The sequence below is a fragment of the Hypanus sabinus genome, chromosome 14 (assembly GCF_030144855.1).
Source record: "Hypanus sabinus isolate sHypSab1 chromosome 14, sHypSab1.hap1, whole genome shotgun sequence".
NCBI classification, from domain to species: Eukaryota; Metazoa; Chordata; class Chondrichthyes; order Myliobatiformes; family Dasyatidae; genus Hypanus; species Hypanus sabinus.
In genome coordinates this window covers 103616924-103644891 of record NC_082719.1, presented here as the reverse complement: position 1 = coordinate 103644891, position 27968 = coordinate 103616924, and the positions used below count along the sequence as shown (strand labels likewise).

Here is a 27968-nt window from a genome sequence, read left to right as displayed (position 1 = left end):
TGAGGCTGCTCCTTTTGGCCAGACCCTTATCTGTCTTTTCTCTGCTCTCACACGTTTAAGCAGTGCTTTATATGCTGGTGTTAACATTACAGATATGTGGTCATAGTAGCCAAGATGGGGGCAGGGGGCTGCTTTGTATGCCTGTGGGGTGTTTGTATAAACCAAGTCCAGTGTGTTGTCTCCCCTGGTTTTGAAATCCACATATTGCAGGAATTTGGGGAACACAGTCTTTAAGCTGGTGTGGTTAAAGTCCCCAGCAATCACCACAAAGCTGTCAGGATGTGTAGTCGGTAGCTCACTGATGGCTTCATGTAGGCCTCCCAGTGCTTCGTTAGCATTTGCACTGGGAGCTACGTAAACAGCTGCTTCAAGCATGATGGTGAATTCCCTTGGCAGATAAAACAGCCAGCATTTCACAATGAGAAATTCAGCCGGCGGTGAGCAGTGTTTAGCAGCTACTGTAGCGTTCGCACACCAGTCTTTATTGATGTAGATACACAGACCCCCTCCCCGGCTCTTACCAGAGCTAGCTGCCTCTGTCAGCATGAAAAGATGCCATTCCCTCTAGCTGTATTGCCACGTCCGGTATGTTGTCGTGGAGCCAGGATTCCGTGAAAACATACACACAGCAGTCTTTAAACTCCTTGCATGTTTCTCTCAGCAGACGCAGCTCATCCAGCTTGTTGTCGATGGAGCGATCATTTGAGAGCAGGAGGGACGGTACCGCTGGCCTGGTGTGGTTAGTTTTTAGCCTAGCATGGATGCCGGCCCTCTTACCCCTCCTCTGTCTTCTCTCACAGCGCTTTTGCTTCGTACTCCCTCGGGGAGCAGCCGGCTTGGTAGTAGGTAGTGGTCCGTAGCGGCATAAACTGTCCGTGTCACACCAGAACTCGTCAGATTTTCCGACATAGTTTGCCCTGATGTTAATGAGCATATTCCCACTGTATGTTATGTGTCTAGGACAAATAGAACAAACACTAGATACACTTTTCGCTCCCCGAGGGGCCGCTGTGTCTTTAACCATATAACTATATAACAATCACAGCATGGAAACAGGCCATCTCGGCCCTCCTAGTCCGTGCCGAACTCTTAATTTCACCTAGTCCCACCTTCCCGCACTCAGCCCATAACCCTCCACTCCTTTCCTGTCCATATACCTATCCAATTTTACCTTAAATGACACAACTGAACTGGCCTCTACTACTTCTACAGGAAGCTCATTCCACACAGCTATTACTGTCTGAGTAAAGAAATACCCCCTCGTGTTTCCCTTAAACTTCTGCCCCCTAACTCTCAAATCATGTCCTCTCGTTTGAATCTCCCCTACTCTCAATGGAAACAGCCTATTCACGTCAACTCTATCTATCCCTCTCAAAATTTTAAATACCTCGATCAAATCCCCTCAACCTTCTACGCTCCAATGAATAGAGACCTAACTTGTTCAACCTTTCTCTGTAACTTAAGTGCTGAAACCCAGGTAACATCCTAGTAAATCGTCTCTGCGCTCTCTCTAATTTATTGATATCTTTCCTATAATTCGGTGACCAGAACTGTACACATTATTCCAAATTTGGCCTTACCAATGCCTTGTACAATTTTAACATTACATCCCAACTTCTGTACTCAATGCTCTGATTTATAAAGGCCAGCGTTCCAAAAGCCTTCTTCACCACCCTATCTACATGAGACTCCACCTTCAGGGAACTATGCACTGTTATTCCTAGATCTCCCTGTTCCACTGCATTCCTCAATGCCCTACCATTTACCCTGTATGTTCTATTTGGATTAGTCCTGCCAAAATGTAGAACCTCACACTTCTCAGCATTAAACTCCATCTGCCAACGTTCAGCCCATTCTTCTAACCGGCATAAATCTCCCTGCAAGCTTTGAAAACCCACCTCATTATCCACAACACCTCCTACCTTAGTATCATCGGCATACTTACTAATCCAATTTACCATCCCATCATCCAGATCATTTTTCGTAAAAAGATGTATGTAAAGGATGTAAGTAATAACGTCAATTCAATTCAATCTTCCATGTGGGACCTTGTCAAAGGTATTGCTAAAATCCATATAGTTTATGTCCTGCCTTCATCAACTTTCCTAGTAACTTCCTCGAAAAACTCTATATAATTGGTTAGACATGACCTACCATGCACAAAGTCATGATGGCTATCCCTAATCATTCCATGTCTTTCCAAATACTTATATATCTGGTCCCTTAGACTACCTTCCAATAACTTTCCCACAATTGATGTCATGCCTACTGGTCTGTAATTTCCTAGCTTATTCTTAGAGTCTCTCATGTTCAAGTTTATTGTTATCTGACTGTGCTTCTCCATTCTTCCATTCATAAACAACAGAACAACATTAGCTATCCTCCAATCATCTGGCACCTCACCTGTGGTTAAGACACTTTAAATACCTCTGCTTGGGCCCCTACAACTTCTGCAGGGAAATATAGAAAAATATAGATGATTACTCTTGTCTACGCCATGTCATAGCTAATACAATCAAAGAAAGCAGCTCAGTCAAGTTCTTTATTATTCTTGTCTTTAAGTATTACATGATTCACAACTGCTTTCAAAATTGCAAAATAATGATCGCTACAACTACGTGTTTTCCTTCCAAAATTCCAGCTGAAGATCTCTGTCGTCTTGTTGTTAATTCCAGCAGAGATGTAACTTCATGATATACACTTAGTAAGTCAAGTCACTTTTTATTGTCATTTCGACCATAACTGCTGGTACAGTACGCAGTAAAAATGAGAATGTTTTTCAGGTCCACAGTGCTACATGAAACAGTACAAAAACTACACTGAACTATGTAAAAACAACACAGAAAAAAAACTACCCTAGACTACAGACCTACCCAGGACTGCATAAAGTGCACAAAACAGTGCAGGCATTACAATAAATAATAAACAAGACAATAGGCACAGTAGAGGGCAGTAAGTTAGTGTCAGTCCAATCTCTGGGTATTGGAGTCTGATAGCTTAGGGGAAGAAAATGTTAGTCTGGTCGTGAGAGCCCGAGTGCTTTGGTGCCTTTTCCCAGATGGCAGGAGGGAGAAGAGTTTGTATGAGGGGTGTGTGGGGTCCTTCATAATGCTGTTTGCTTTGCAGATGGAACATGTAGTGTAAATGTCTGTAATGGCGGGAAGGGAGACCCCGATGATCTTCTCAGCTGACCTCACTATCCGCTGCAGGGTCTTGCGATCCGAGATGGTGCAATTTCCAAACCAGGCAGTGATGCAGCTGCTCAGGATGCTCTCAATACAACCCCGGTAGAATGTGATGAGGATTGGGGGGGGGGGGGGGGAACTTTCCTCAGCCTTCGCAGAAAGTAGAGATGCTGCTGGGTTTTCTTTGCTATGGAGCTGGTGTTGAAGGACCAGGTGAGATTCTCTGCCAGATGAACACCAAGAAATTTGGTGGTCTTAATGATATCTACCAAAGAGCTGATGTTCAGCGGGAAGTGGTCATTCCGTGCCCTCCTGAAGTCAACAACCACCAAATGAAGTAGCCACTGAGTGTACATTTGTGGTCTTCTACCTCTATAGACCATCCACTTCAAGGTTCAACTTGTTGTGCATTCAAACATGCTCTTCTGCACAACACTGTTGTAATGCATGGTTATTTGAGTACTGTCACCTTCCTGTCATCTTGAACCATTCTGTACTGTCCTTACTCATTAACAAGGAATTTTCGCAAACTCACTGGATGTTTCTTGTAAATTTTTGCACCATTCTTTGTAAACTCTGGAGATTTCTATGTGTGAAAATCACAGGCGATCAGCAGTTTCTGAGATACTCAAACCACCTTGTCGGGCACCAACAATCATTCTGCAGGCAAAGTCACTTCAATCACATTTCTTCCCCAATCTGATGTTTGGTCTGAACAATAGCTGACCATGTCTGCATATTTTTAGGCATTGAGTTGCTGCAACATGATTGGCTGATTAGATATTTGTATAAATGAGCAAGTGTTCTGATGTACCTAATAAATTGACCACTGTGTGTATCTAGCAATCATATTCTTTGGATAAATTTCCTTAAGGTATCTGAAAAATTGCAAGGAAACATCACCCCGCCTCATCATTCTCTAAAAGTATTACTCTAAATGTCAGCATCACTTCTAACACTTAATTGACTTTGCAACCAGAAATCATATACCATTATCCATAAATGTAAAATTAGAGAAAAATGCATTTTATCTTAAAAACTATTCCATACATATTCCAGGGAGGACATATTCAACAGGCAGTGCCTCAAGAAGGTGGCATTAATCATTAAAGACACTCACCATGTAAGACATGCTCCCTTCTGATTCCTACCTCAGTGAGGAGGTACAGGAGCCGGAAGACCAACACTCAATGATTCCAGAACAACTTTCTTCCCACCATCAAATATCTGAATAACCCGTAAACATAGAACAGTACAGCACAGAAGTCCCACAATGTTGTACTGACTTTTAGCCCACTCTAAGCTCAATCTAACACTTCCTCCTAAGTAACCCTCCATTTTTCTATCGTCCACCTGCCTATCTAGAGCTTCTTAAATATCTCTAATGTAACTGTATGCACCATTCTCTGTGTAAAAAAAAATCACATTTGACATCCCCGTTAAACTTTCCTCATCTAATCCCTTTGAACAAGAAATCCAACCCAGTCCATCACAGATAAACGCTAGCCAACATTGAGTACATATACAGAAAGTTATGTCGCAGAAAAACAGCATCCATCTCCAGGGATCCCTACCAATCAAGAATTGCTTTCTTCTCACTACTGCCATCAAGAGCAGAGCCTCAGGATTAACACAAACCAGGTTCAGGAACAGTTATTACCCCTCATTCATCAGGCTCCTGAACTGAAAGGGATAACTTCACTCACCCTGACACTGGAATGTTCCCACAACCATGGACTCACTTCAAAGGACTTGTCTCATGTTCTCAATATCAGAATCAGGTTTAAAATCACTGGCATATGTCATGAAATATGTTGAATTTGCAGCAGCAGAACATTGTAACACATGATAATATAGGGAAAAAACTGAATTATAGTAAGTATACATTTAACTATTTGTTATACATATAAGTAATGCAAAAGCAGAAATAAAAACATAATGAGATAGTGCTCATGGGTTCAATGTCCATTCAGAACTCTGATGGCAGAGGGGAAGAAGCTGTTCCTGAATCACTGAGTGTGTACCTTCAGGCTCCTGTAACTCCTTCCTGATGATAACAATGAGAAGGGGGCATGACCTGAGTGGTGGGGGTCCTTAATGATGGAAGCTGCCTTTTTGAGCCACTGCTCCTTGAAGATGACTTGGATACAATAAAGGCTAGTGCCCATGATGGAGCTGACTAACTTTACAACCCTCTGCAGCTTTTAACTATATTTATTTTATGTATTGTTATTATTACCTTCTTTTAGGATTTGCACAGTTGCTATCTATTGCACACCGATTCAAGGCCCAAGTTAGTGCATTTTTTTAAATTGATTCTATTATGGTTATTACTCTATTATCAATTTATTGCATATGCCCACAAGAAAATGATCTCAGGGTATATGGTGACATATATGTACTTTGATAATAAATTTACTTTGAACTTTCAAACTTTAAAATTATACCCCCTGGGAAAAAGTCTCTGGCTATTCACTGTTTCTTATCTCGATATTCTTCTTTTGAACTGTTTACTTATATTTATAACTTATAGTAATTTTCTGTTTTTGCACTAAAATTTATTAATAAACCTGATCCTAATGATACAACTATAATGTTGTAAGATTGTTATTAATCATACAGAAATAATTAAAAGTTTAAGTTGGTAATTTATAGTAATTTTTGCACTGTACTTCAGCATCAAAGCAATGAATTTCACATCTGTCAGAGATAATAAACCTCATGCTCGATACAGCCGTCGCGTTAGAAGCTATAATTAATCATCAAAATTGTTAAATGTCATTTCCAGTACACAAGTATAAATGAGAACAAAACTGTTGTTCCTCTGGATAGGATGCAGCACAAAAAAATACACAATAACAATAAAAACACAATAAATCTAAATACATAAGATAACTTATGTTCATATATCAATTGTGTGTCCATAAAGTGACGCTAGGCACAGGAGGGTCTGTACACAGGGTGACTGACAAGAAATTATAATACTGATATCCCTGAAGTTCTGGTATGGGGGCAGGAGGGGGGGGGTTAATTCAAGGGAAATGAGGTTGCCAAATGAACACAAGCAATGGGCGATTGCTGACAGTTTGTGCTGTCATCAGCACCTTCAACTGCCGAGGAGAGCGAATCCCATCAAGGACATATATACAGAAACGCGCAAAAAGGGTCAGTAACATCATGAAGGATCCCACCCACCCAGCTCATGGACTGTTTGTCCCACTCCCATCAGGGAAGAGGCTACACATTAGACACAGGAGTGGAACCCAGTGTAGATTTCTGCTGCTGTAGCCATTCCACTTCAAGGCTTGATGCACTGTGTTGAACCAATCTGGACATTCTCCTCTGACCTTTCCCATTAAGAAGGCATCTTCACCCACAGAACTGCCACTCACTGGATGTTTTTTGTTTCTTGCACAATTCTCTGTAAACTCTAGAGACTGTCATGTATGAAAATCCCAGGAGATCAGCAGTTTCTGAGATACTCAAACCACCCCATCTGGCATCAACAATCATTCCACAATCAAAGTCACTTTTATCATCTTTCTTCCCCCATTCTGATGTTTGGTCTGAACAACAACTGAACCACTTGACCATGTCTGCATGCTTTTGCGCATTGAGTTGCTGCCGCCTGTTTGCCTGATTAGATATTTGCATTAACGAACAAGTGGACCTAACAAAGTGCCACTGAGTCTATTAAATCTTCCAGTTCTCCTGTGAGCAAATTGTCCAATGCTTCCTCAACACAATCTCAGCCTGTCAGATGCAATTTCCTCCTCATGATGGTGTGCGGATTCTGCTTTGTCAGATTATGATTTCCCAAATGGATTAATGAAAAATGGAGTGCTGTGTGGGAGGGAGGGGTTAATTGATTACAGAGTAGGTTAAAAGGTCAGCACATATCATGGGACAAAGGGCCTGTAATGTCCTGATGAAGGGTCTTGGCCTGAAACTTCAACTGTTTATTCATTTCCATAGATGCTGTCTGAGTTCCTCCAGCATTTTACATCTGTTGCTCTGTCCTGTAATGTTCTTCAACCTACTCAATAATTGACTAACATATTTTTCAATACTCCCTATCCTCATTATTTGCGTCTTCAGACAATGCAGATTCACAGTTATGCGAGGAGCACCGCTTTCCCGCCAATACAAGTCACGTGCGCATGCCTCACAGTCTCACTCCTGCCAGTCTCGCATTGGTTTTGGCAAGGTGTAGATGTGCAATCCTGCGCTCTTAAACTTTTGTTGGTTTTACCTACGGTGCAGTGATTTTGTGCTCTAAATATTTAACTATGCCTCCTAAGCGTCTGATGTCATGTCCTGGGCCATCAGCCGAGCGGCACAGAACCACTTCAACACTTGAAAAAAAGTTGGAAATAACAGTGCGGCATCAGGTGAAGATAACACAGCTCTGGGACGCTACTGTCGGGAACAGAATCTTGCCTTTAAAGTTCTTTTGTTGCTTGACAATGCGCCAGCCCATCCTAACCATTTGGACAGCATTCATCCTAACGTAACAGTGCGTTTCCTGCCACCTAACATAACATCACTGCATCACAAGGTGTGATTCACATTCAAGGCGTTTTTTTTTACAGCGAACTATCTCTCAGATGCTGCAAGCACCAGACGATTTTGAAAATCCCAGGAGTTTCCCAACGGTGAGGGAATGGTGGAAGTTGGAACACGTGGCACAAATGGCGATGGACATGGACCCACGTTTAGAATGGAGTCAGCATTTCAGTCGTTCCCTGCCGTCAACCCTTCTTCCCTACAAGCAAATTTATGCTGAAAAACAAAATTTTGCCAAGCAAACAACCCTCACCATTTTCTTCAAACCAGTGTATTCTCCTGCTGCATGCAGTTCTAAGAGTTCTATGACTCTTCCTTACTGTGCTTGATATGATCCTGACGACCACAACCATCCACCTTATCCATGTAAAGCTGCCCAACACCACAGCAACCACTCATCTCCCAGAGCGAACACACCTGTCACTGTTGGTGAGTACTGTACACCCCAGTATGTTAACTTTCTATGATTTATTACATTGAATATTACCTTAAATTGATCAAATATAAAACAAATGTTGTCTTGAGGTACTGCTTTTGAGTCGTATTGGTATGAAAATGTGAATAAATTACAAATAAAACATACTTACAAAGCCCTTTGGAACGTATCCCTATTTTCTCCATTTAATTAACTATTCACATTATGCGTTCACATTTTGCGTTGACCATGAGGCAAGTATCCTCCACATAGAACGAGGATAGAACCATAGAACACTACAGCACAGTACAGGCCCTTCAGCCCTCCATGTTGTGCTAACCCATATAATCCTTCAAAAAAAGTACAAAACCCACACTACCCCATAACCCTCTATTTTTGTTTCATCCATGTGCCTGTCCAAGAGGCTCTTAAATACCCCTAATGTTTTAGTCTCCACCACCATCCCTGGCAAGTCATTCCAGGCACTCACAACCTTCTGTGTAAAAAACTTACCCCTGATGTCTCCCCTAAACTTCCCACCTTTTTTGGATATCTTGGACACAGTCAGAAACATAACGGACCCTGGCACCTGGGAGGCAAACTAACATCCGAGTTTCTTTCCTGTGTAAAGGGGGTTTCTTCTTTTTCTTTGTTACTGTGTATGTAATCAAAAGGGCTTCTTTGTTTTGTTAACTAGCAGGAAAGGGGGTTTCTTCTTTTTTCTTTGTTACTGTGTATGTAATCAAAATGGCTTCATTGTCTTGTTAAAAGCAAGAATGCTTCTTTGTTGCGAGAGAGTGCTGGAAGCTTGTTTGGGTTAAAATTTACTGATAACGAGAATTGTATTCCTTTGTAAACCAATTGGGATTAATGTTGTTCTTTCTTCTGAGTCTGTAAGCTATTGTTGGCCGGCTTTTGGGGAGATCAGCGTGAGGGGTTGTGAGAGAGGACGCAATGCTGTAAGCTGGGCGAGGAATGGACCCCAAGCGGGGGTCCGAGGCCAGGAGGTACTCCGAGGAGAGGGGATGAAGCTAGATGTGCTTGGTTGACCACTTCGGAGGGTCCTGAGCTGCGAGTCGAGGAGTTCGGAGGGGATCGAATGGTGGCCAGAAGACTTCAGTAATTGAGTTCCAACAGTTGTGCACGAAGTGGTTTGGACTTTGATAAGTTTGGCGCCTTTTTTTTTATTTTTTTCTTCATATATACTGTATCGTTATTAATCACTTAGTTATAGTAACCTTTATAAATTGTACTCATTTAATCGCATATGGTGTACTGTCTGTTTTTGGGCGAGGCGGGGACATCACACAGCGTCCACACCAGCTGATTACCCAGTTTGGCGGGGGTGAAGGCTGCTACCCCTAGACGAGAACGAGCTGAGCGAGCCTGAGGCGACCCAGGGGTTACACCTGCATCTGCAGGATCGCCTGTCTGACCCCCGACTATAGAATCCCCTATCCCTACTGCCTTCCTCTTCCTTTCCCTACCCTTCTGAGCCACAGGACCAGACTCTGTGCCAGAGGCACAGTCGCTGTTGCTTCCCCCAGGTAGGCTGTCCCCCCCGCAACAGTACTCAAACAGGAGTACTTATTGTCAAGGGGTACAGCCACAGGGGTACTCTGTAGTACCTGACTCTTCACCTTCCCTCTCCTGACTGTGACCCATTTCTCTGTCCCCCATGGCCCCGGTATGACCACCTGCCTGTAACTCCTCTCTATCACTTCCTCACTCTCTCTGACCAGACAAAGGTCATCAAGCTGCATCTCCAGTTCCCTAACACAGTCCCTTAGGAGATGCATCTCGATGCACCGGGTGCAGATGTGGCCGTCCAGGACACCAGGACCTCCCACATCTGACACCGACCACAGAAAACCGGCCTCACACACATACTACTTCCTGTTGCAATCAACCACTGCCTTGCCTCATCCCGTTACTGCCGAAGCCTGTTGAGCCAAAGCCCTTTCACTCTCAAAGCCTCTCACTCCGGGGACCCAGAGTGTAATTGCTACTAAATCAACAATTGTCTGCTTTTTGTCTCTACTTTTCTCACTTAGGGCATTACATGGACAGGCTTCCAGATTTCTGGTACAGTACTTCTCAAGAACTTTGAAAGGTTATAACTGCTGCATCCACTATCTCCATAGCCACTTATTTACACAGTCCCGTAAGCAAACTATCAGGTCCTGCAGACTTGGCATCCTTTAGCCTCATTAATTTGCCTAATACAAATTTTCAAGCGATGGTAATTAATTTCTATCTTGTTAATACTTTCAAATTAATGGAATGTTTACATCCTGCTATAAAGAATAATGCAACATATCTGTTTCCTCCTCTGTCGTTTCCTAGTCCCCATAACTCACCCTCATTCTCTCATCAGGAACCTATGTTCATTTAAACCTCCCTCTTCCTTTGTACAACTTAAAGACATTCACTGTCAGTTTTTACAGATTCAATATTCAAGACTGTTTAGTGTCATTTCCAGTACGCAAGTGTAAAGCAGAATGAAATAATTGTTACTCTGGATCTAATACAGCACAAATTACACAATAAGATAAAGAACATAATAAATACATAAAATAGCTTAAAAACATAGATTTTGATTGTATGTCCGTAAAGTGACACTTGGCACAGGAGTGTCTGTACATAAGATGACTGACAAGAAATTATAAAGTAGTGCAGGTAAAAGACATTTATTTCAAGATACTGTTATCTCTGACGGTCTGGTGTGTGGGCAGGGGTGGGAGGGGTCTTGGTTAATTCAAGGGAAGTGAGGTTGCTGAATGAACACAATGATCGCTGACCATTTTCAACACGTTTCTGTATATATGTCCTTGATGTTCCTCCAGCTGTCATCAGCACCTTGAACTGCCAGGGAGAGGGGACCCCATCAAGGACATACATGCAGAAACGTGCCTTAAAGGATCAGTAATATTATGAAGGATCCCACCCACCCAGCTCATGAACTGTTTATCCCTACTCCCATCAGGGAGGAGGTTACATAGCATCCATGCCAGGACCACCAGACTCAAAGAACAATTACTTAGGCTGATCAACACCTTCACCCACTAACCCACTTCTCCAAACCCTACCACCACCACTTTATCAATTCCTGCCAGAGTCACCTCATGTTCAGACACTCCTGTGTCTAGCATCACTTTAAGGAAATACCATCTATGCATATAAGCTATATTTATTTTGGTATTTTTTTCTATTATTGTGTTCTTCATCTTGTTTTTTGTGCTGCATCGAATCTGGGGTAACAATAATTTCGTTCTCCTTTATACTTGTTTACTGGAAATGTAATTAAACTATCTTGAATCTTACAGTAATGTTTTAAGTCTGCACTGCACTGCAGCCTCAAAGCAATACATTTCACATCTGTCAAAGATAATGAGTCTCATGCTGATTATACGGCTGTCATGTTGGGAGCGTGTTGTTAATCATACAGAAGTAAGATAGAAACAAGGATTCAATAGACTGAACTGAAAATACTAATTTCCCTGACGTTGGCGGGGGTCATAATTCGGGGGAAATGATGTTGCTAAATAAACATTGAAGCGCCGGACGATTGCGAACCAGGTGCTGTGCTGTGTGCTCTGGGAACTGTAGTCTTTGCTCAATCTTGCTAGAATCAGAATTATGTTTATTATCAGAACCTTCAGCCGCTGGGGCGACCCGGTCCAGCCTCCCTCCCGCTCGCTCCCACAGGCCCGGCGTGTCGGCCCGTCCAGCCCCGCCCCGCCCCGCCCCTCCCCTTGCTTCCCCTTTCTTGCCGGGGACACAGACGTCGAGGGAGCACCCGGTGCCTGTTCTGGCGGTTTTACCTGCCTGTCGGCCCTTCAGCCCGTCGAACGCGATCAGGTTCCCACGAGATGCTCGGACCGCTGAGCATCCGCTCCAACCGCCGTCCCTCTCACGCACCCTCCACGTCACACCGCCTGCATCACTCGCACCGGGCTGGTCAGACGCACGTACCGCGTCGAGTCCCTGGGTGCTCTGGGAATTGTAGTCTTTCCGTTTATATCGGTATCGGGTTTATTCCCATCTTCGACCCTCCACCCCGCCCTGGTCTTTACCTTTTCATCGATAACTGCCGACGGGACATTAGCCGCCTGGACTTCCACACTCCTCTCTCTTACTTCAACCTCCCTCCGCACCAATCCTAACCATTAAACCCGCAGATAAGGGAGGTGCTGCAGTACTCTGGCGAACTGACACTACCTTGCTGAGGACCAGCGTCAACTCTCAAACACCTCTTCTTACTTACCCCTCGAACAGGACCCCATCATCTTATTTTCACTATGGGTGTCCAGTCCCTATACACCTCCATCCCCCATCAGGAAGTCCTCAAAGCTCTCCTTTATTTTTCTGGACTCCAGACTTAACTTGTCCTCACTTCCAGTAATTTCTCCTTTGCCTCATCCTACTTCCTTCAAACAAAAGGGCAATCACATGGGTTCCAGCTATGCTTTCCTGTTTGTCGGATTCATGGAACAGTTTACGTCCAAGCCTACACGGGTGACCGTCCCGCACATTTCCTCGGCTACATCAACGATTGCATGGGGCTGCTTCCCGCACCCGTGCTGAACATCATCCACTTCGCCTCCAACTACCACCTGGTCCATTTCTGGCACCTCCCTCCCCCCTCTCGATCTCTCTGTCTCCATCTCCGGAGACAGCTTATCCACTGATATCTATTAAAAAATCCACGGACGCTACCTGGACTGCACCTCGCCCCACCCTGTTACTTGTTAAAAACGCCATCCCCTTCTCTCGATTCCTCCGTCTCCACCGCATCTGCCCACAGAGTGAGGCTTCCCTTCCTTCACCATCAATGCTGCATCTCTTCCATTTTACACACATCTGCCCTCACTCCATCCTCCCGCCACCCTACCAGGGATGGTGTTCCTCTTGTCCTCACCCACCACCCCACCAGCCTCCACAACCGGAATTCTCCGGAACTTCCACCATCTCCAACAGGATCCCACCACCAAGCGCATCTTTCCCTCTTAGCCAACACACACTTTCTGCTTTCAAGAGGATTGCTCCCTGCCCAACTCCCTTGTACATTCATCCCTTCCTACTGATCTCCATCCTGGCACTTACCCTTGGAAGCAGAACAAGTACTACATTTACCTCTACACCTCTCCCTCACTACCATTCAGGGCCCCAGACAGTCCTTCCAGGTGGGGCGACACTTCACTTGTGATTCTGTTGGGGCCATGCACTGTGTTCGGTGCTCCCGGTGTGGCCTCCTGTATATTGGTGAGACCTCTTCGCCGAGCATCTACACTCAAAACACCTGAACAAGTGGGATCTCCCAGTCGTCGCCCATTTTAATTCCACTTCCCATTCCCATTCTGATACGTCCATCCACGGCCTCCTCCACTGTCAGGATGAGGCCACACTTAGGATGGAGGAACAACACCTTACATTCCATCTGGGTAGCCTCCAACCTGATGGCATGAACATCAATTTCTCAAACTTCTGGTAATGTCCCCCTTCATGATTTCCCATCCCCTTTTCCCTCTCTCACTTTATCTCCTTGCCCTCCCATTGCCTCCCTCTGGTGCTCCTCTCCACTTTTCTTTCTTCTCTGCTATCAGACTCCTCCTTCTCCAGCCCTGTATCTCTTTCACCAATCTACCTCCCAGCTCTTTATTTCACCCCTCCCCCTCCCAGCTTCACCTTTCACCTTGTGTTTCTCTCTCCCCTCCCCCCCCCCCCCCCCCACCTTTTAAATCTACTCTTTATCTGTTTCCCGGGTCTCAGACCGAAACTTTGACTGCACTTTTTTCCTCAGATGCTGCCTGGTCTGCTGAGTTGCTCCAGCATTTTGTGGGTGTTGCTCAGGTTTATTGTCATGACTTTGTTGCGGCAGCGTACTGTACAATACATATAGTATAAATTACAATAAGATATATTTGTAAAAATAAATTAGTACAAAAACAGTGAAGAGTTCATGGTCTGTTCAGAAGGGGAGAAGCTGTTCCTTAAATACTAAGTGTGTCTTATATAATGAGTTTTTTTTTGTTTTGCGACAGCACTCCTGGTGGAATACAGGCTGAATCATTCTTGCAGTAAATGGGTGCCACTCTGGTCCTAGTCCCCCCCACTCCCCACCCAAACAACTACAGGAAACATCCTTTTCACATATATTTTATTTGGGCCTTTCAATATTCGATAGATTTCAATAAGTAGACAATGATATTAAACCTAATTCTGATTATGTAGTATTACTAGCCCTCTATCTAGTATTAAAGGTAGCTGTAAATTTGAAGGAGGGTATTTTCATTTTGAACTTTTGACATAATCACACATTTTTGGAGCTATTTGAGCAGGGCACATAAATTGCAACCTTTGGTCAACGCAAAATAAATGTTTACACCTCCAGGAAAATGAAATTGATCTGTTAAAAAAAATTAATAAATTCCTATAGACCCAATAGCCTTTCCTTCTTTACCTGTATATCTGTATTTCAGTTTAAGAACACTCAGTATAAGGTGCCCAAGGAAAATTTGGCAACGTGAAAGTGGTTTCTTTCAATCAAGGACTGGGTCATGCAATTACTGAATTTGCAAAAATTACATGCAATTATTAAATTTAATGGGTAGGGTGGCAATGAATAAATTTATCAGTCTAGAAAATTCACACATACATAGACCTGATGAAGGATCTTGGCCCTAGACATCGGCACTTTATTCCTCTCCATAGATGCTGCCTGCATTTTGTAATTGTTGATCTGGATTTCCAGTGTCCTTCTGGTCCAGCAAGCCTGCACCTCCCAATTAGACCCATGCGACCAAATAGCCGACTGACCCTTATGTCTTTGGAATCTGAGAGGAACCAGGAGCACCCGGAGGAAACTCATGTGGTCACTGGGAGAACATACAAACTCCTTACAGACAGAAGCATGAGTTGAACCCCGGTCACTGGCACTGTAAACCGCATTATGTTAACCACGACACCATGATGCCCTAATAGTGTTTACACACACTAGTTTTCCAATTTTGTATGCAAAATTATGAGAGTAAATGCAAGCAGGTTTTTTCCACTGAGGTTGGGTGATACTGGAACTAGAGGCCATGGGTTAAGGGTGAAAGGTAAAAAGTCTGAGGGGGAACTTCTTCACTCTGAGGATGGTGCGAGTGTGGAACGAGCTCCGAGTGGAATTGGTGGATGCGGGTTTGACTGCAACATTTAAAAGAATAAACTCTCTCGGGCTTCCAGCTGGGTGCAGGCATTGATTATAACCGACGTTTCAATGTCAAGCTCTGGCTTCTTCATCAAAGATGATTCATTGAAGCATCAGTTATAATCGATGTCCGTACCTGGCTGGAGGCCCGATAAGAGTTTATTTATCAGATATGCTGGGAAAGCGTTTCTTTTTCATTTAAGAGAAGTTTGGATAGGTACATGGATGAGAGGGTATAGAGGGCTCTGGTCCAGAATCAGGTCAATGGGACTAGGTAGATTAATAATTCAGCTTCAACTGGATAAGCAGACTTTGCTTCTGTGCTGTAGTGCTCTATGATCCTATCTCTCTCTCTCTCACACACACACACACACACACAGAGTGATATCACGGAAGAAGATTTTAAAAATCAAAGGCCTTTCATTAGTTTTGAGGTGGTCAGAACCTAAATCCTTTAGGGTTTGAAGCCTACTGAATATTGAAAGGCCTGGATAGAGTGGATGATTCCTCTCGTGGGTGAGTCTAGGACCAGAGGGAAGTCTATTTAGAACAGTGATGGGATTTTTTTAGCCAGAGGATGGTGAATCTGTGGAATCCATTGCCACAGGCAGCTGTGGAGGCCAAGTCATTGGGTATATTTAAAGCAGAGGTTGGGAGGCTCTTGAATAGTCAGGGTGTCAAAGGTTGTAGGGAGAAGACAAGAGAACAGTGTTGAAAGTGATAATAAATCAGCCATGACTGAATATAGGAGCATACTCGATGGACCAAATTGCCCAATTCTGCTCTTATGTCTTATGGTCTTATAAATAAACGACTTTACCACTGAACTACTGCAATTTTGAATTCAGGCCTCCCATGCATTGAGCAGGAACTATTCAACTCAGCAACACAATAGCCATTTACAAGAGTGAATATACACCCACAGTGCACTCATTTTCTAAAGTTTACATATATACATCACTGGAAAATATTTTGATCTTGTGGGTATCCTCAGAGTGGAACTCTATGCCCATCCCAAGCACAACTTGGTAGTAATTGTACAATTTGTTTTCTTTAGCCAAGTGAATCCATGTTTTATTTTTTAACATAGTAAGTCCATCAAAGCTTTACTGCTTGTAATCAGACAGAAGTGTAATTGACTTGACATCTCTGCTGAAAAAAAAATGCCAGCTTATATAATGTTGCAATAGAATCAAAGAATTTTAGATCACAGCCCATTCAGCCCATTGTGTGTGAAAGTTTTATCCCATTTCCCACTTTGAAACATTAACAGCAGCTTTTTTAAATGCAATGTGAAATCCTGCACTCATACAGTTCAGATTCCTGGCATTCTCTGGGGAAAAAACATACCTTAACTCATTTCTAATATTTTTACTAATTACTTTTAATTCATACCTCTCTAGATATTGATCTCAGCTAAGGAAAAGGAGTACTTCCCATCCACTATAAATGGGTCACTTATTGTGTGTGTGTATATGTGCGCATATACACACACACTTCAAGCATTCAAAAAAGAAATTCAGCCAATTCAGTGTTTGCTCTTATTATTGTGCTGCCCCAATTGTCATTAAATTTAACCTTCCATCAAAGCAAGAACATTCCCAATGAAGCCATGCTGAAAAACGCATCTTCCCTTAAACATTTGAGCTTATTTTGTCAATTAATAAAATTGCCGCAATAGCTTGGGAGAATTTTCTTCCAGTCTCCTTTAAAAATACTCAGAGGCCACTTTGTTAGGTACACCTGCTCATTAATGCAATTATCTTAACAGCTGATCATGTGGCAGCAACTCAGTGCATAAAAACATGCAGACTTGTTGTTGTTCAGACCAAACATCAGAATGGGGAAGAAATGTGATCTAAGTGACTTTGACCATGAAATGATTGTTGGTGCTGATGAGGTGGTCTGAGTATCTCAGAAACTGCTGATCTTCTGGGATTTTCACACCATAATCTCTGGAGTTTACAGAAAATGGTGTGAAAAACTAAAAACATCCAGTGAGCAGCAATTGTGAGTGAAAACACTTTGAGAGGTCAGGGAGAATAGCCAGATAGGTTCAAGCTGACAGTAAAGTGACAGTAACTCAAATTAAGCGTGCACCACAACAGTGTTGTGCAGAAGAGCATCTCTGAATGCACAACACATTGAATGGGAATATGGGCTACAGCAGCAAACCACACCTGGTTCCATTCCTGTATCTAGTTAAGTGGCTACCAATTGTAAAGCATTTACTTTTCACCACAGAAATGATTCAGCAGATTTATCCAGCATCTGCTTATTTCCAATGATGGTCGATTTATGGAATTTGGGGTTAGATCTACACAATGTGCAAGAGGTTGGGGAGGAAAAGTAGTAGTCCTCAATTAAGGACTAAAAGTGTAATCTTCATGAAAAATCAACGGCTGGAATACTAAATAAGTAAAACTAAAAAGTAAACCAATAATGGCTAATAAATAAATAGTCCTGATTAAACATCGACTCTTTTTTCCTTTCCATAGATGCTATCTGACTTGCTAAGTTCCTCCAGCATTGTTTCTCTGGATTTCCAGCATCTACAGAATCTCATGTTTACAATACAGAAATGTCTAATCTGACGGGTTATAATTTTAAGGTAATTGGAGGTAAGTATAGGAGAATGTCAGAGGTAAGTTCTTTACACAGAGTGGTCAGTGCATGGAATGCCCTACCAGGAATGGCGATAGAGGTGAATATATTAGGGGCATTTAACAAAGCTCTTAGATAGGCACATGGATGGTGGAAAACAATGGTAGGAGCGTTGGGAACTAGGGTGAAAGGGCTGAATGGCCTGTACTGTGCTACAGTGTTCTGTGTCCTGGTATGATCTAAACTGCATGCCTTTGTAAGGAGAGTGGGCAATATTAAAGTTACAATGAGTGAGTAGCTTCAGACAGGAGTGTAATACAAAGCAATCACCAAACATAGGCAAGTCATCTGTTATTGGAGGAATACATTCAACATTACTGCAAGAAGCAAAGAAATAAGCTGGATTGAGAGGGGTTGAGAGAGATTACAACTACCCAAAAGGTGAAAAACATTTATTCAGCCTAAAAATGGAGGTACTGGAAATTAACAGCCCAGATACAATAAATTTGATGAGAACGTGAATACAGCAGAGCAAGCAGAGATTCGTTGAGCCCCACCACCGATAACCCCAATTTAACCCCTGCCTCATTACAGGACAATTTACAATGATCACTTAACCTATTAATTGCTACGCCTTTGGACCAGAGCACCCAGAGAAAACGCAGGCATTCCGTGGGGAGGATATAGACTCCTTACAGATGTCGTCAGAATTGAACTCCCAACTCCAATGCCCCAAGCTGTATAGCATCACACTAACCACTACATTACCATGGCACCCAGATGGTCACGAGGAGAACTCCATACAGAGAGATTATGTAAAGAGACGTCAGGGAAAAAATGTTGATCAAACTAGTGTGTTTATGGCTATTGGAAAGCATTTAATAAGATCTACAGGGAGTCACTATGAGGGGCACAGTAGTGTAGTGGTTAGCATAACACTATTACAGCACCAGTGACCGAGTTCAGTTCCTGCTGCTGTCTGTAAAGAGTTTGTGTGCTCTTCCTGTGACCATGTGGGTTCTTGATTGAACATGGCATCAAAGGTTAAGGAGAGTGAGTTTCAGGAGGGGTGGGGGGAAATGAGCAGGCATGATTGAATGGAGGAGCAGACTTGATGGGCCAAATGGCCTAATTCTGCTCCTGTCTTACAGATCTGTTTGTTAACAATCCAAAAAGCCACCATGGCAGCATGGTCATTAGCATGATGCTATTACAGCTCAGGGAGTCGGCATTCAGAGTTCAATTCTGGCATACTCTGTAAGCAAGTTTATACATTATTTCCTGTGTGCATGTGGATTTCCTCCCGGTGTTCCAGTTTTCTCCCGCAGTCCAAAGGCATACTGGTTAGTAGGTTAATTGGTCATTGTAAATTGTCCCGTGATTAGGCTAGGGTTAAATCAATAGTTGCTGGGCAATGCCGCTGGAAGAGTCTATTCCGCACTGTACCTCTAAATAAAATAACTTCGCAAAGTAGTATACTGGGGTGAGAACAGATGCAAGCTAGTTTTTTTAAAAATACACACAGCATGGCAGATGAAGTTCATTGTAAATTATTTAAAATTAATACCTATCTTTTAAGAGACTCCTGGATAGGTACATGGAGCTTAGAAAAATAGAGGACTGTGGGTAGGTGATTTCTAGAGTACATATTTGGCACAGTATTGTGGGCCAAAGGGCCTGTATTGTGCTGTAGGTTTTCTATGAAATGTGTAATCAGCAAATAAATACACATTCTTAAGGCAAACTGCTACAGTAGTCAAATCAGTAGTTGTTTACCTGGGTTTACTTAATAAAACAATAAATAGAAAACAGAACTACTTTATTATTTACTAATCTACTCTCTAAAACTTTTTAATCCAGCCTCAAAGACAGCTTCTACCCCACTAATTTAACACAATTGACTGGTGCCCTAGTATAAGACAAGCTACCTCAATATAACTTTGCATCTCATCATCTACCTACATTGCACTTTATTCTGTAGTTGTTACATTTCATACTGTTACACCTTGTTCTACCTCAGTGCACTGTGTAATGGGTTGATCTGAATGAACAGTATGCAAGACAAGCTTTGCAATGTATCTCTGTGCATGTGACAACAATGAACCAATTTCAAAAGTTACTACTATATATTGGTCTCAGTTGGGATACTACAGGCATAACATTACAGATAACATACAAAGTCCAAAACTCAAAGAGTCTAAAGAGATACCTGACATTACAGAGACTATTCATCTGAGGAAGGGTCTTAGGAGAATTGAAGAAAAACTCACTCTACCAAGTGAGTCAGTCATAAAATAGTAACAATTTGACAGACAATCCAGAGATGGACAGATAACTTTCCTTTAAAAGAAATTGGTGCCAAGGTCTAGAATATGCTATTTGAAAAGGTAGAACCTGGTTCCATAAATGTAGTTAAAAATGAAATAGCCACAGAACACTACAACACAAAATCAGGCCCTTCAGCCCAACTAGGCCATGCTGAACTATTATCCTGCCTTGTCCCATCAACCTGCACCTGGACCATATTCCTCCCATCCTTGTAACTATCCAAACCTTTCTTAAAAGTTGCAATTGAATCTGTATTTACCACTTCTGCTGGCAGCTTGTTCCACACTTGCACCAGCATCCGAGTGAAATAGTTCCCCCTCAGGTTCCTCCTTTGAAATATTTCACCTTTTACCCTTATCCTATAACATCTAGTTCTAGTCTCACCCAACCTCAGTGGAAAAATCCTGTTGTTACCCTATCTACATCTATCATAAATTTGTATACCTCTATCAAATACCCCCTCATTTTCCTATGCTCCAGAGAATAAAATCCTAACTTCATTAGCCTTTCCCTAAAACTTGAGTCCTCAAGTCTCAAAAGCTTGTAAATTTTAATAGACAATAGACAGTAGATGCAGGAGTAGGCCATTCGACCCTTCTAGCCAGCACCACCATTCACTGTAATCATGGCTGATCATACACAATCAGTACCCCGTTCCTGCCCTCTCCCCATATCCCTTGACCCCGCTATCTATAAGAGCTCTATCTAACTCTCTCTTGAAAGCATCCAGAGACTTGGCCCCCACTGCCTTCTGGGACAGAGCATTCCACATATCCACCACTCTCTGGGTGAAAAAGTTTTTCCGCATCTCTGTTCTAAATGGCCTACCCTTTATTCTTAAATTGTGGCCTCTAGTTCTGGACTCAACCATCAGCGGGAACATGCTTCCTGCCTCCAGCGTGTCTAACCCCTTAATAATCTTATATGTTTCAATCAGATCCCCTCTCATTCTTCTAAATTCTAGTATATACAAGCCCAGTCACCCCAATCATTCAATATATGACAGTCCCGCCATTCCGGGAATTAACCTTGTGAACCTACGCTGCACTCCCTCAATAGCAAGAATGTCCTTCCTCAAATTTGGAGACCAAAACTGCACACAATACTCCAGGTGGGGTCTCACCAGGGCCCTATACAGCTGCAGAAGGACCTCTTTACTCCTATACTCAATTTGAATTTTCTCTGCACTCTTTCAATCTTATTGGTATCTTTCCTGTAGGTACGTGACCAGAACTACGCAGAACACTCAATGTAACCCTGTAAAAGGCCAATGTGCCTAAAGCTCCTTTATGACCCTATTTATCCATAACATCACTTTCAAGGGATAGGTGTTTTGTGGATGAGGAAATTGTCACGTTAGAGATAAAGTTTGCACTCAAAACTAAACATAGCTGCTCTGTCAAAGAACACGCCAAGCATGCTCCTAGTATACTAATGTTCTTGTGGTTCTATGTTCAGGGACATAATCTGAGGTGTACTGGTGTTTGCGCATTTGAAGATACCATGACGAACAGTTTCCTTTCAGCCCATGCATACAGATGTAAAGTTGACAAACAGCCAGATTAAGGGTTCACTGTTACACTTTGTTGTCGGATTCATCTATGTGATTATAAAGAAGTAAATTCCCCCAAAATAGACACATTCAAGGAATCAATACAGATAGATCACATTGGTTAAATATTTTCTTTGCTCCTTTCACTAAAACGAATGGAAATGTCTAATTCTCAACAGTATTCCCTTAGGTCTCACATCAGCAGGTTCAGGAACAGTTATTACCCCACAGCCATCAAGATTTCGAATCAGCATGGATAACTTCACTCACCTCAACTCTGAACTGATCCCATAACCTACAGAGTCACTTTCAAGGACTCAAGAGCTCATGTTTTCCATATATTATTTATTAGCATTTTTTTTTTGCAATTGTACAGTTTGTATGTAGTTTTTTCATTGATTCTATTGTGTTTCTTTGTATTTAATGTGAATGCCCACAAGAAAATGAATCTCAGGGTTGTTTATGGTAACATATATTTACTTTGAAAGGATTTCAGGATTCTGCGTGTGCCTGTGGTGTGCATCTATGTCTGTGCTTGTGTGTAGCATTCCTACCATAGAGCAGAATTCAAGTCTTCCTTTCTAAACACTGAATTGCATAAAACAAAAAAAGAAACCACCTACGGTTCATGATAATGACTTAGATTTACCACACATCATACAAAGCAAAATATATTTTTTTTTAAATGCAGCTCCTGAATTTTTCCTACTGCACGTTGGCACCAGTAGTAAAATACCACTGCTGCCAACACCAATGTTTTTCATTATTTCTCCAAATTCTTTCCTGCATATTTCAACAATATTCCCTGAAAAGTAAAACAATCGTTCGAAGAAAATGACTTGGGCAGACTTAGGAAGGAGCTGAATTGCCGTATAAATACCTGTTCAGCGGTAACAAAATGATCAAACATTGGCCCTAACTTGGAGCCATTCAGGGTGGATGTCCAGCAACCCCATCATGGCTCAGCAGAAATGAAAAGAGAGCACAACCTGGTAATAACTCTGCCTCGGACAGTCCGAACCTCAGCTGCAAGACAGTTGGGTATGGGGCTAGTAACCACCCAGTGCTCCAGGAACACCAACAGAAGCTCCAGAGACCTCACCTCTGGCAGAGGAAGGATCTGAGAGATGGCTACACCCGGAGACAAGAAAGACTGGCCCAGGATAAAGATATCAGACAGCTGCTGAGGGTGGCCTATGTCCCAATAGGGGTAATGGGCTTAAGAAGACGACCACCTGGTAAACCCAGTTCTTGATCCAAAGTTCTAGCAAAAGAATCACCATCTACTCATGGAGTCATCTGTCTTAATGGGCAGATCTGGTGAAGATGCATCATTTATTGAACGCTTGGCAGCCCACAGACCCAAGCTCAAAAACTATAGGCCTTCATTGTAGATACTGGAGTCCTATACCTTAAGCAATGAAATGAAAGCCATGAGAGTGTTCTAAGGTCTGGTATGGAGGGGCCACTGTACAGGATCAGAAAACCTTCAGGAAGTTGTAAACTCAGTCAGCCAGCTCCATCATGAGCACTATCCTCCCCAGCATTGAAAACACCTTCAAAAGGTGATACTTCAGAAAAATGGCATCCATCATTTAGGACCCCATCACCCAGGATATGCCCTCTTCTCATTGGTACCATCGAGGAGGAGGTACAGGAGCCTGAAGACACACACTCAACATTTCAGGGACAGCTTCTTCCCCTCTGCCATCAAATTTCTGAATGGAATGAACCATGAACACTACCTTTTTTTCCCTCCCTTTTTGCACTACATATTTAATTTAAATATATATATACTTATTGTAATTTATAGGTTTTTTATGTATTGCAATACATTGCTGCTGCAAAACAACATACTTCACGGTGTTTGCCAGTGACATTAAACCTGATTCTGAGTCTCTATTGATAAAAAGGCAGATCTGGTGAAGATACATCACTTGTTGAATGCTTGGCAGCCCATAGACCTAAGCACAAAAACTATAAGCCATTATTAGATACTGGTGTCCTATAACATAAGACCTTAAGATATAGGAGCAGAATTAGGCCATTTGGCCTATTGACTCTGCTCTGCTATTTCACGATAGCTGATCCATTTTCCCCCTCAGCCCCAACCTCTTGCCTTACCCCTGTATCCCTTCATGACCTGTCTAATTGAGAATCCATCACCCTGTCTTAAATACATAAAGACTTGGCCTCTACAGCTGCCTATGGCACCGAATTCCAGATTCACCACTCTTAAGAGAATGGTGGGTTAGCAAGAAATGTGGTGATTACATGATCATTATAATTAATTATGAGACACTGAGGATTAAAAACTGTTAAGTTTTTTTTAATATTAAGGCTGTAATCCCTCTGCTGCCCCCTTGCTACCAAGCCCCCTCCAACGCCCTGTGGTGCCGGGGGTGGGGGCACGATCTCACCTACTTTGGGAAACACTGCCTTACAGTAATGACATGAGACCCATGAAAGTCCCAGGCATGGGTCAATATGGAGTACTCTACACCAAAAAAGTTACAGATAGCTAACAAACCAAGGGAGAGTCAATGTGAGAACTAGTCCAAGTTTTTTGTAAGCAAGTGCCCAGGAAATTGACTACACTGAAATGAACACATGCTTAGCTTACTCAAAATGTCTTAACCCATATTTTCAATGGGTCAAAACTTTATCCGAAAAAGCACATTGCAACTCCTGTGTCATCTTATGGCAGGACATGTGAAACTGTTGGGATCCAATGTCTCATCCAGGTAATTTTGACCATAACTGAACTTTTCTTTTTTTGGGGTAACACACACACAGGGCTGGTGGAACTCAGCAGGTTAGGCAACATCTATGGAAATGACATTTTGGGCCGAGACCCTTCATCAGGATGATGAGATCCCCCAGCATTTTTTATGTGTTGCTCTGGATTTCCTGCATCTGCAGAATCTCTTTTTTGGGTGGCATGGTAGTGTAGTGGTCAGTGTAATGCTATTACAGCACCTGCCACCCAGCTCTGACTCCCACCACTGTCTGTAAGGAGTCTGCACACCCTCCACATAGTCATGTGGGTCTCCCCCAGGCTCTCTGCTTTCCTCCCACCTTCCAAAGGCATTCCAGTTGTTAGGTTAATTGGTCACATGGGTGTAAATGGGCGCCTTGGGTTTGTTGGCCCAGAAGGACCTGTTACTGTGCTGTACCTCTTTAAAAAAAACTGGTTTGGGAAAGTGGATAACAAGATCTCAAGTATTTGATATGCTGGTGAAGTAACAGTTTGATAGAGTCTCTAAAGGTTTTCCTGCATCTCATACATTTGGATTTTGTCCTTTTTATGTGAATGTTCTGACGGCTCGATAAACTGTGTGCACCCTTTGTACGCATGCTTGAAGCTCTTCCTGTAACCAGCAAGTCTGTATGGCCTCTCTTCCACGTGCACAGCCTGATGCTGTAGATGAGGGGATGAGTTCTTGAAGCTCTTTCCACAGCCAATGCAGTGATGAGAGCTGCTGCCTGTAATAATGGGGTGTGTCAGTGTGCTCGGGCCCTTGAAGCCTCTATCACAGATGGAACACAAATATGGTCTCTCCCCTCCATGCTGATATTTCACCATCCGAGCCGAGCACTGGCTGAACTTGAGCCGGCACGCGGAGCACTGATATGGCTTCTCACCACCATGCAAATGTTTCAGGTTGTGTGACAGACGGAACGTCTTGCTACAAAAGGTACATTTAGATAGCAGCTCTGGTGTAATTAGCCTCTTAGGTCTTCCCAAAATAGAATCCCTCTTGAATTCTTTCTTGTATTCCAGTGGGCTTTCCACTGCACGTGTGCAATGATGACTCATCAGATGGCGTGACAACTGGAACTTCTTCCCACAGGCAGCACATTTATATGGCCTCTTGTCGGTGTGTGTCCGCTGGTGCATCATTAATGAGGAGGACTGGCTGAATTCTTTCTTGCATGTCAGGCACTGATATGGCTTCTCTCCTGTGTGCGTGCGCTGGTGTGATAATAGGTGGTGAGAGTAAGTGAACTCTTTCTCACACATGTTGCATTTGAATGGCTTCTCGCCACTGTGAATGCGTTTGTGACGGGACAGATTTGATGAGTCGTTAAAACTCTTTTCACAGTCAGAGCATTTGAATGGCTTCTCTCCTGTGTGCGTGATCTCGTGTTTCCGGAGGCTGGATGGGTGATTAAAATCCTTCTCACAGACACTGCATTTGAAGGGCTTCTCCCCTGTATGTACCAGCAGGTGCAATTTGAGGTGTGAATACTTGTTAAAGCTCTTGCCACACTCAGAGCAAATGAAGAGCTTCTGTCCGTTCCGGGAACGTTGCCGACGTTCTGACCCTTTGGAAACATTTGACATGATCTCGTTTGTGGGCACCTCAGTCGCCTGAAGAGCCGAAGAATCTAGTTGCTGTGTGTCTTCCATTGGCACCTCCTAAAAGTACATCACAATTATTGCCTAGCATGTGGCTACATAGCATTTAAAAGTTATATGGGCTACACTTTCAATTCCACAGAATAATCATGAATCAAACAACAATGTAATGTAGTTACTGTAAGAGAAATATTCAGATCCATAATTCCTTGAAAGTGGTGTTACAGGTAGATAGGGCAGTAAAGAAAGCTTTTGGCACATTGGCCTTCATAAATCAAAGTATCGAGTACTGGAATTGGGATGTTATGTTGAAGTTTTATAAGCCATTGGTGAGGCCTAATTTGGAGTATTGTGTGCAGTTTTGGTCACCTACCTACAGGAAAGATGCAAAGAAGATTGAAAGAAAGAGTGCAAAGAAAATTTTCAAGAATGTTGCCAGGATTTGAGTTATAGGGAAAGGTTGAACTTTATTCCCTAGATCAAAGAAAAATAAGGGGAGATTTGATGGAGGTATATAAAATTATGATGGGTATCGATAGGGTAAATGTAAATATGTAATTTTCAATGAGGTTGGGTGGGACTTGAGCTAGATGTCATAGATTAAGAGTGACAGTTGAAACCTGATGGGGAACTCCTTCTCTCAGAGGGTGGTGAGAGTGTAGAAGGAACTGCCAGCAGAAGTGGGTTCAATTTCAACACCAAAGAGAAATTTGGATAGGTACATGGATGGGAGGGGTATAGCGGACTACTATCTGGGTGTAGGTCAATGGGAACAGGCAGATGAATTGTTTGGCGGGGGCTAGAAGGGCTAAAGGGCCTGTTTCTGTGCTGTAGTGTTCTGTGACTCCGGGATGCAAACTCCACTGTTGATTGCTTATCACATGCAGCTGCTCATTCCCATCTGTCCATTCAAACATCCAACACCTTCCTCTTTGAAACCCAATTCAAGCATGCTTCTACTACTCTTTAAGCAGGGCTATGCATGTTGACTACACGGATCTAACATGGTAGGCAGGTCCAGGTGGTCAGAAATCCCAGCCTCTCAGAAAGGGGCTGGAGGGAGGCGAGGGCCGGAGGGCGCGCGCGGTAACGGAGGGGAGGAGAGCAAGGAGGAGGAGACAGTGTGAATGGGAGGGAGACAGAGGGTGTTGAAGGGGTGGAGCGAAGGAGGGATGGAAGGAGTTTAAAGGCAGGGATGGAGAGCGAAGAGGGTCGGAGGTTTGCAGGTAGGAACGGAGGAGGAGTGAGGGGGTGGAGGCGGTTAAAATGGCGGCTCTGTAAAGGGGTTCAGGCCGATGTCGGCCGGGCACTGACTCCTCTCCGCTACCTCACGCACCCCTAGGGGAAGTAAAACTATCGGGAACCACAGGGCCCCGGCTTGACCGGTGGCTCAGGGCCACAGCAGCCTGACTCACCCGGCTACAAGGCAGGAAAAGCCGGCGAACAGCCGCTCAGTCCGCCCCTCCACTTCCAACCGTGTCCAGAGGACGGCGGATCATACGCATGCGTGTCCGGCTTTCGCTCTGTCAATGCAAGACTTTCCACAGCGCCGAGCACTCTGGGTAGAGCATGATGCCATTGCTTCTCTCCGTTCACTTCAAGTTCCAATGAAAGGTCGTTATAAAGGTGCTTTCTGACGAGAGTAACTGGCATTTTGTTCAGTGCATTTCTTCTGTTCCAACATTATGTTTGTCTAGCTGTTATACTCTATTCTGCATTCTGGTTCTATCTCAATGTGTAATGCTTTGATCCGTATGAAC

The 27968-nt window shown here is 43.1% G+C and overlaps 2 protein-coding genes across 3 annotated transcripts in view; both read right to left on the bottom strand.

Annotated features, from left to right (window-relative positions):
* dym (dymeclin) overlaps positions 1 to 12109 on the bottom strand; it is a 361807-nt gene extending 349698 nt beyond the window's left edge. The window contains exon 1 of one of the 2 annotated variants that reach the window (XM_059989749.1): positions 11991 to 12109. The gene's annotated coding sequence lies outside the window, so the exon portion shown is untranslated. The remainder of the gene's footprint in view (positions 1 to 11990) is intronic. The other variant, XM_059989750.1, reaches the window with a different exon arrangement.
* A 6293-nt stretch (positions 12110 to 18402) lies between these two features.
* On the bottom strand, positions 18403 to 27702 carry LOC132405041 (zinc finger protein 501-like). Its single transcript, XM_059989747.1, has 2 exons — positions 27624 to 27702; positions 18403 to 26268 (listed from the first exon to the last, which is right to left on the bottom strand). Exon 2 carries the CDS (start codon positions 26257 to 26259, stop codon positions 25108 to 25110), a length of 1152 nt encoding a protein of 383 aa, XP_059845730.1. The 5' UTR covers positions 26260 to 26268; positions 27624 to 27702; the 3' UTR covers positions 18403 to 25107.
* Positions 27703 to 27968: the final 266 nt, after the last annotated feature.

What these genes read in the sequence shown, in the direction of transcription:
- LOC132405041 (XM_059989747.1), bottom strand. Translation starts at nt 26,259, where the DNA reads ATGGAAGACACACAGCAACTAGATTCTTCGGCTCTTCAGGCGACTGAG.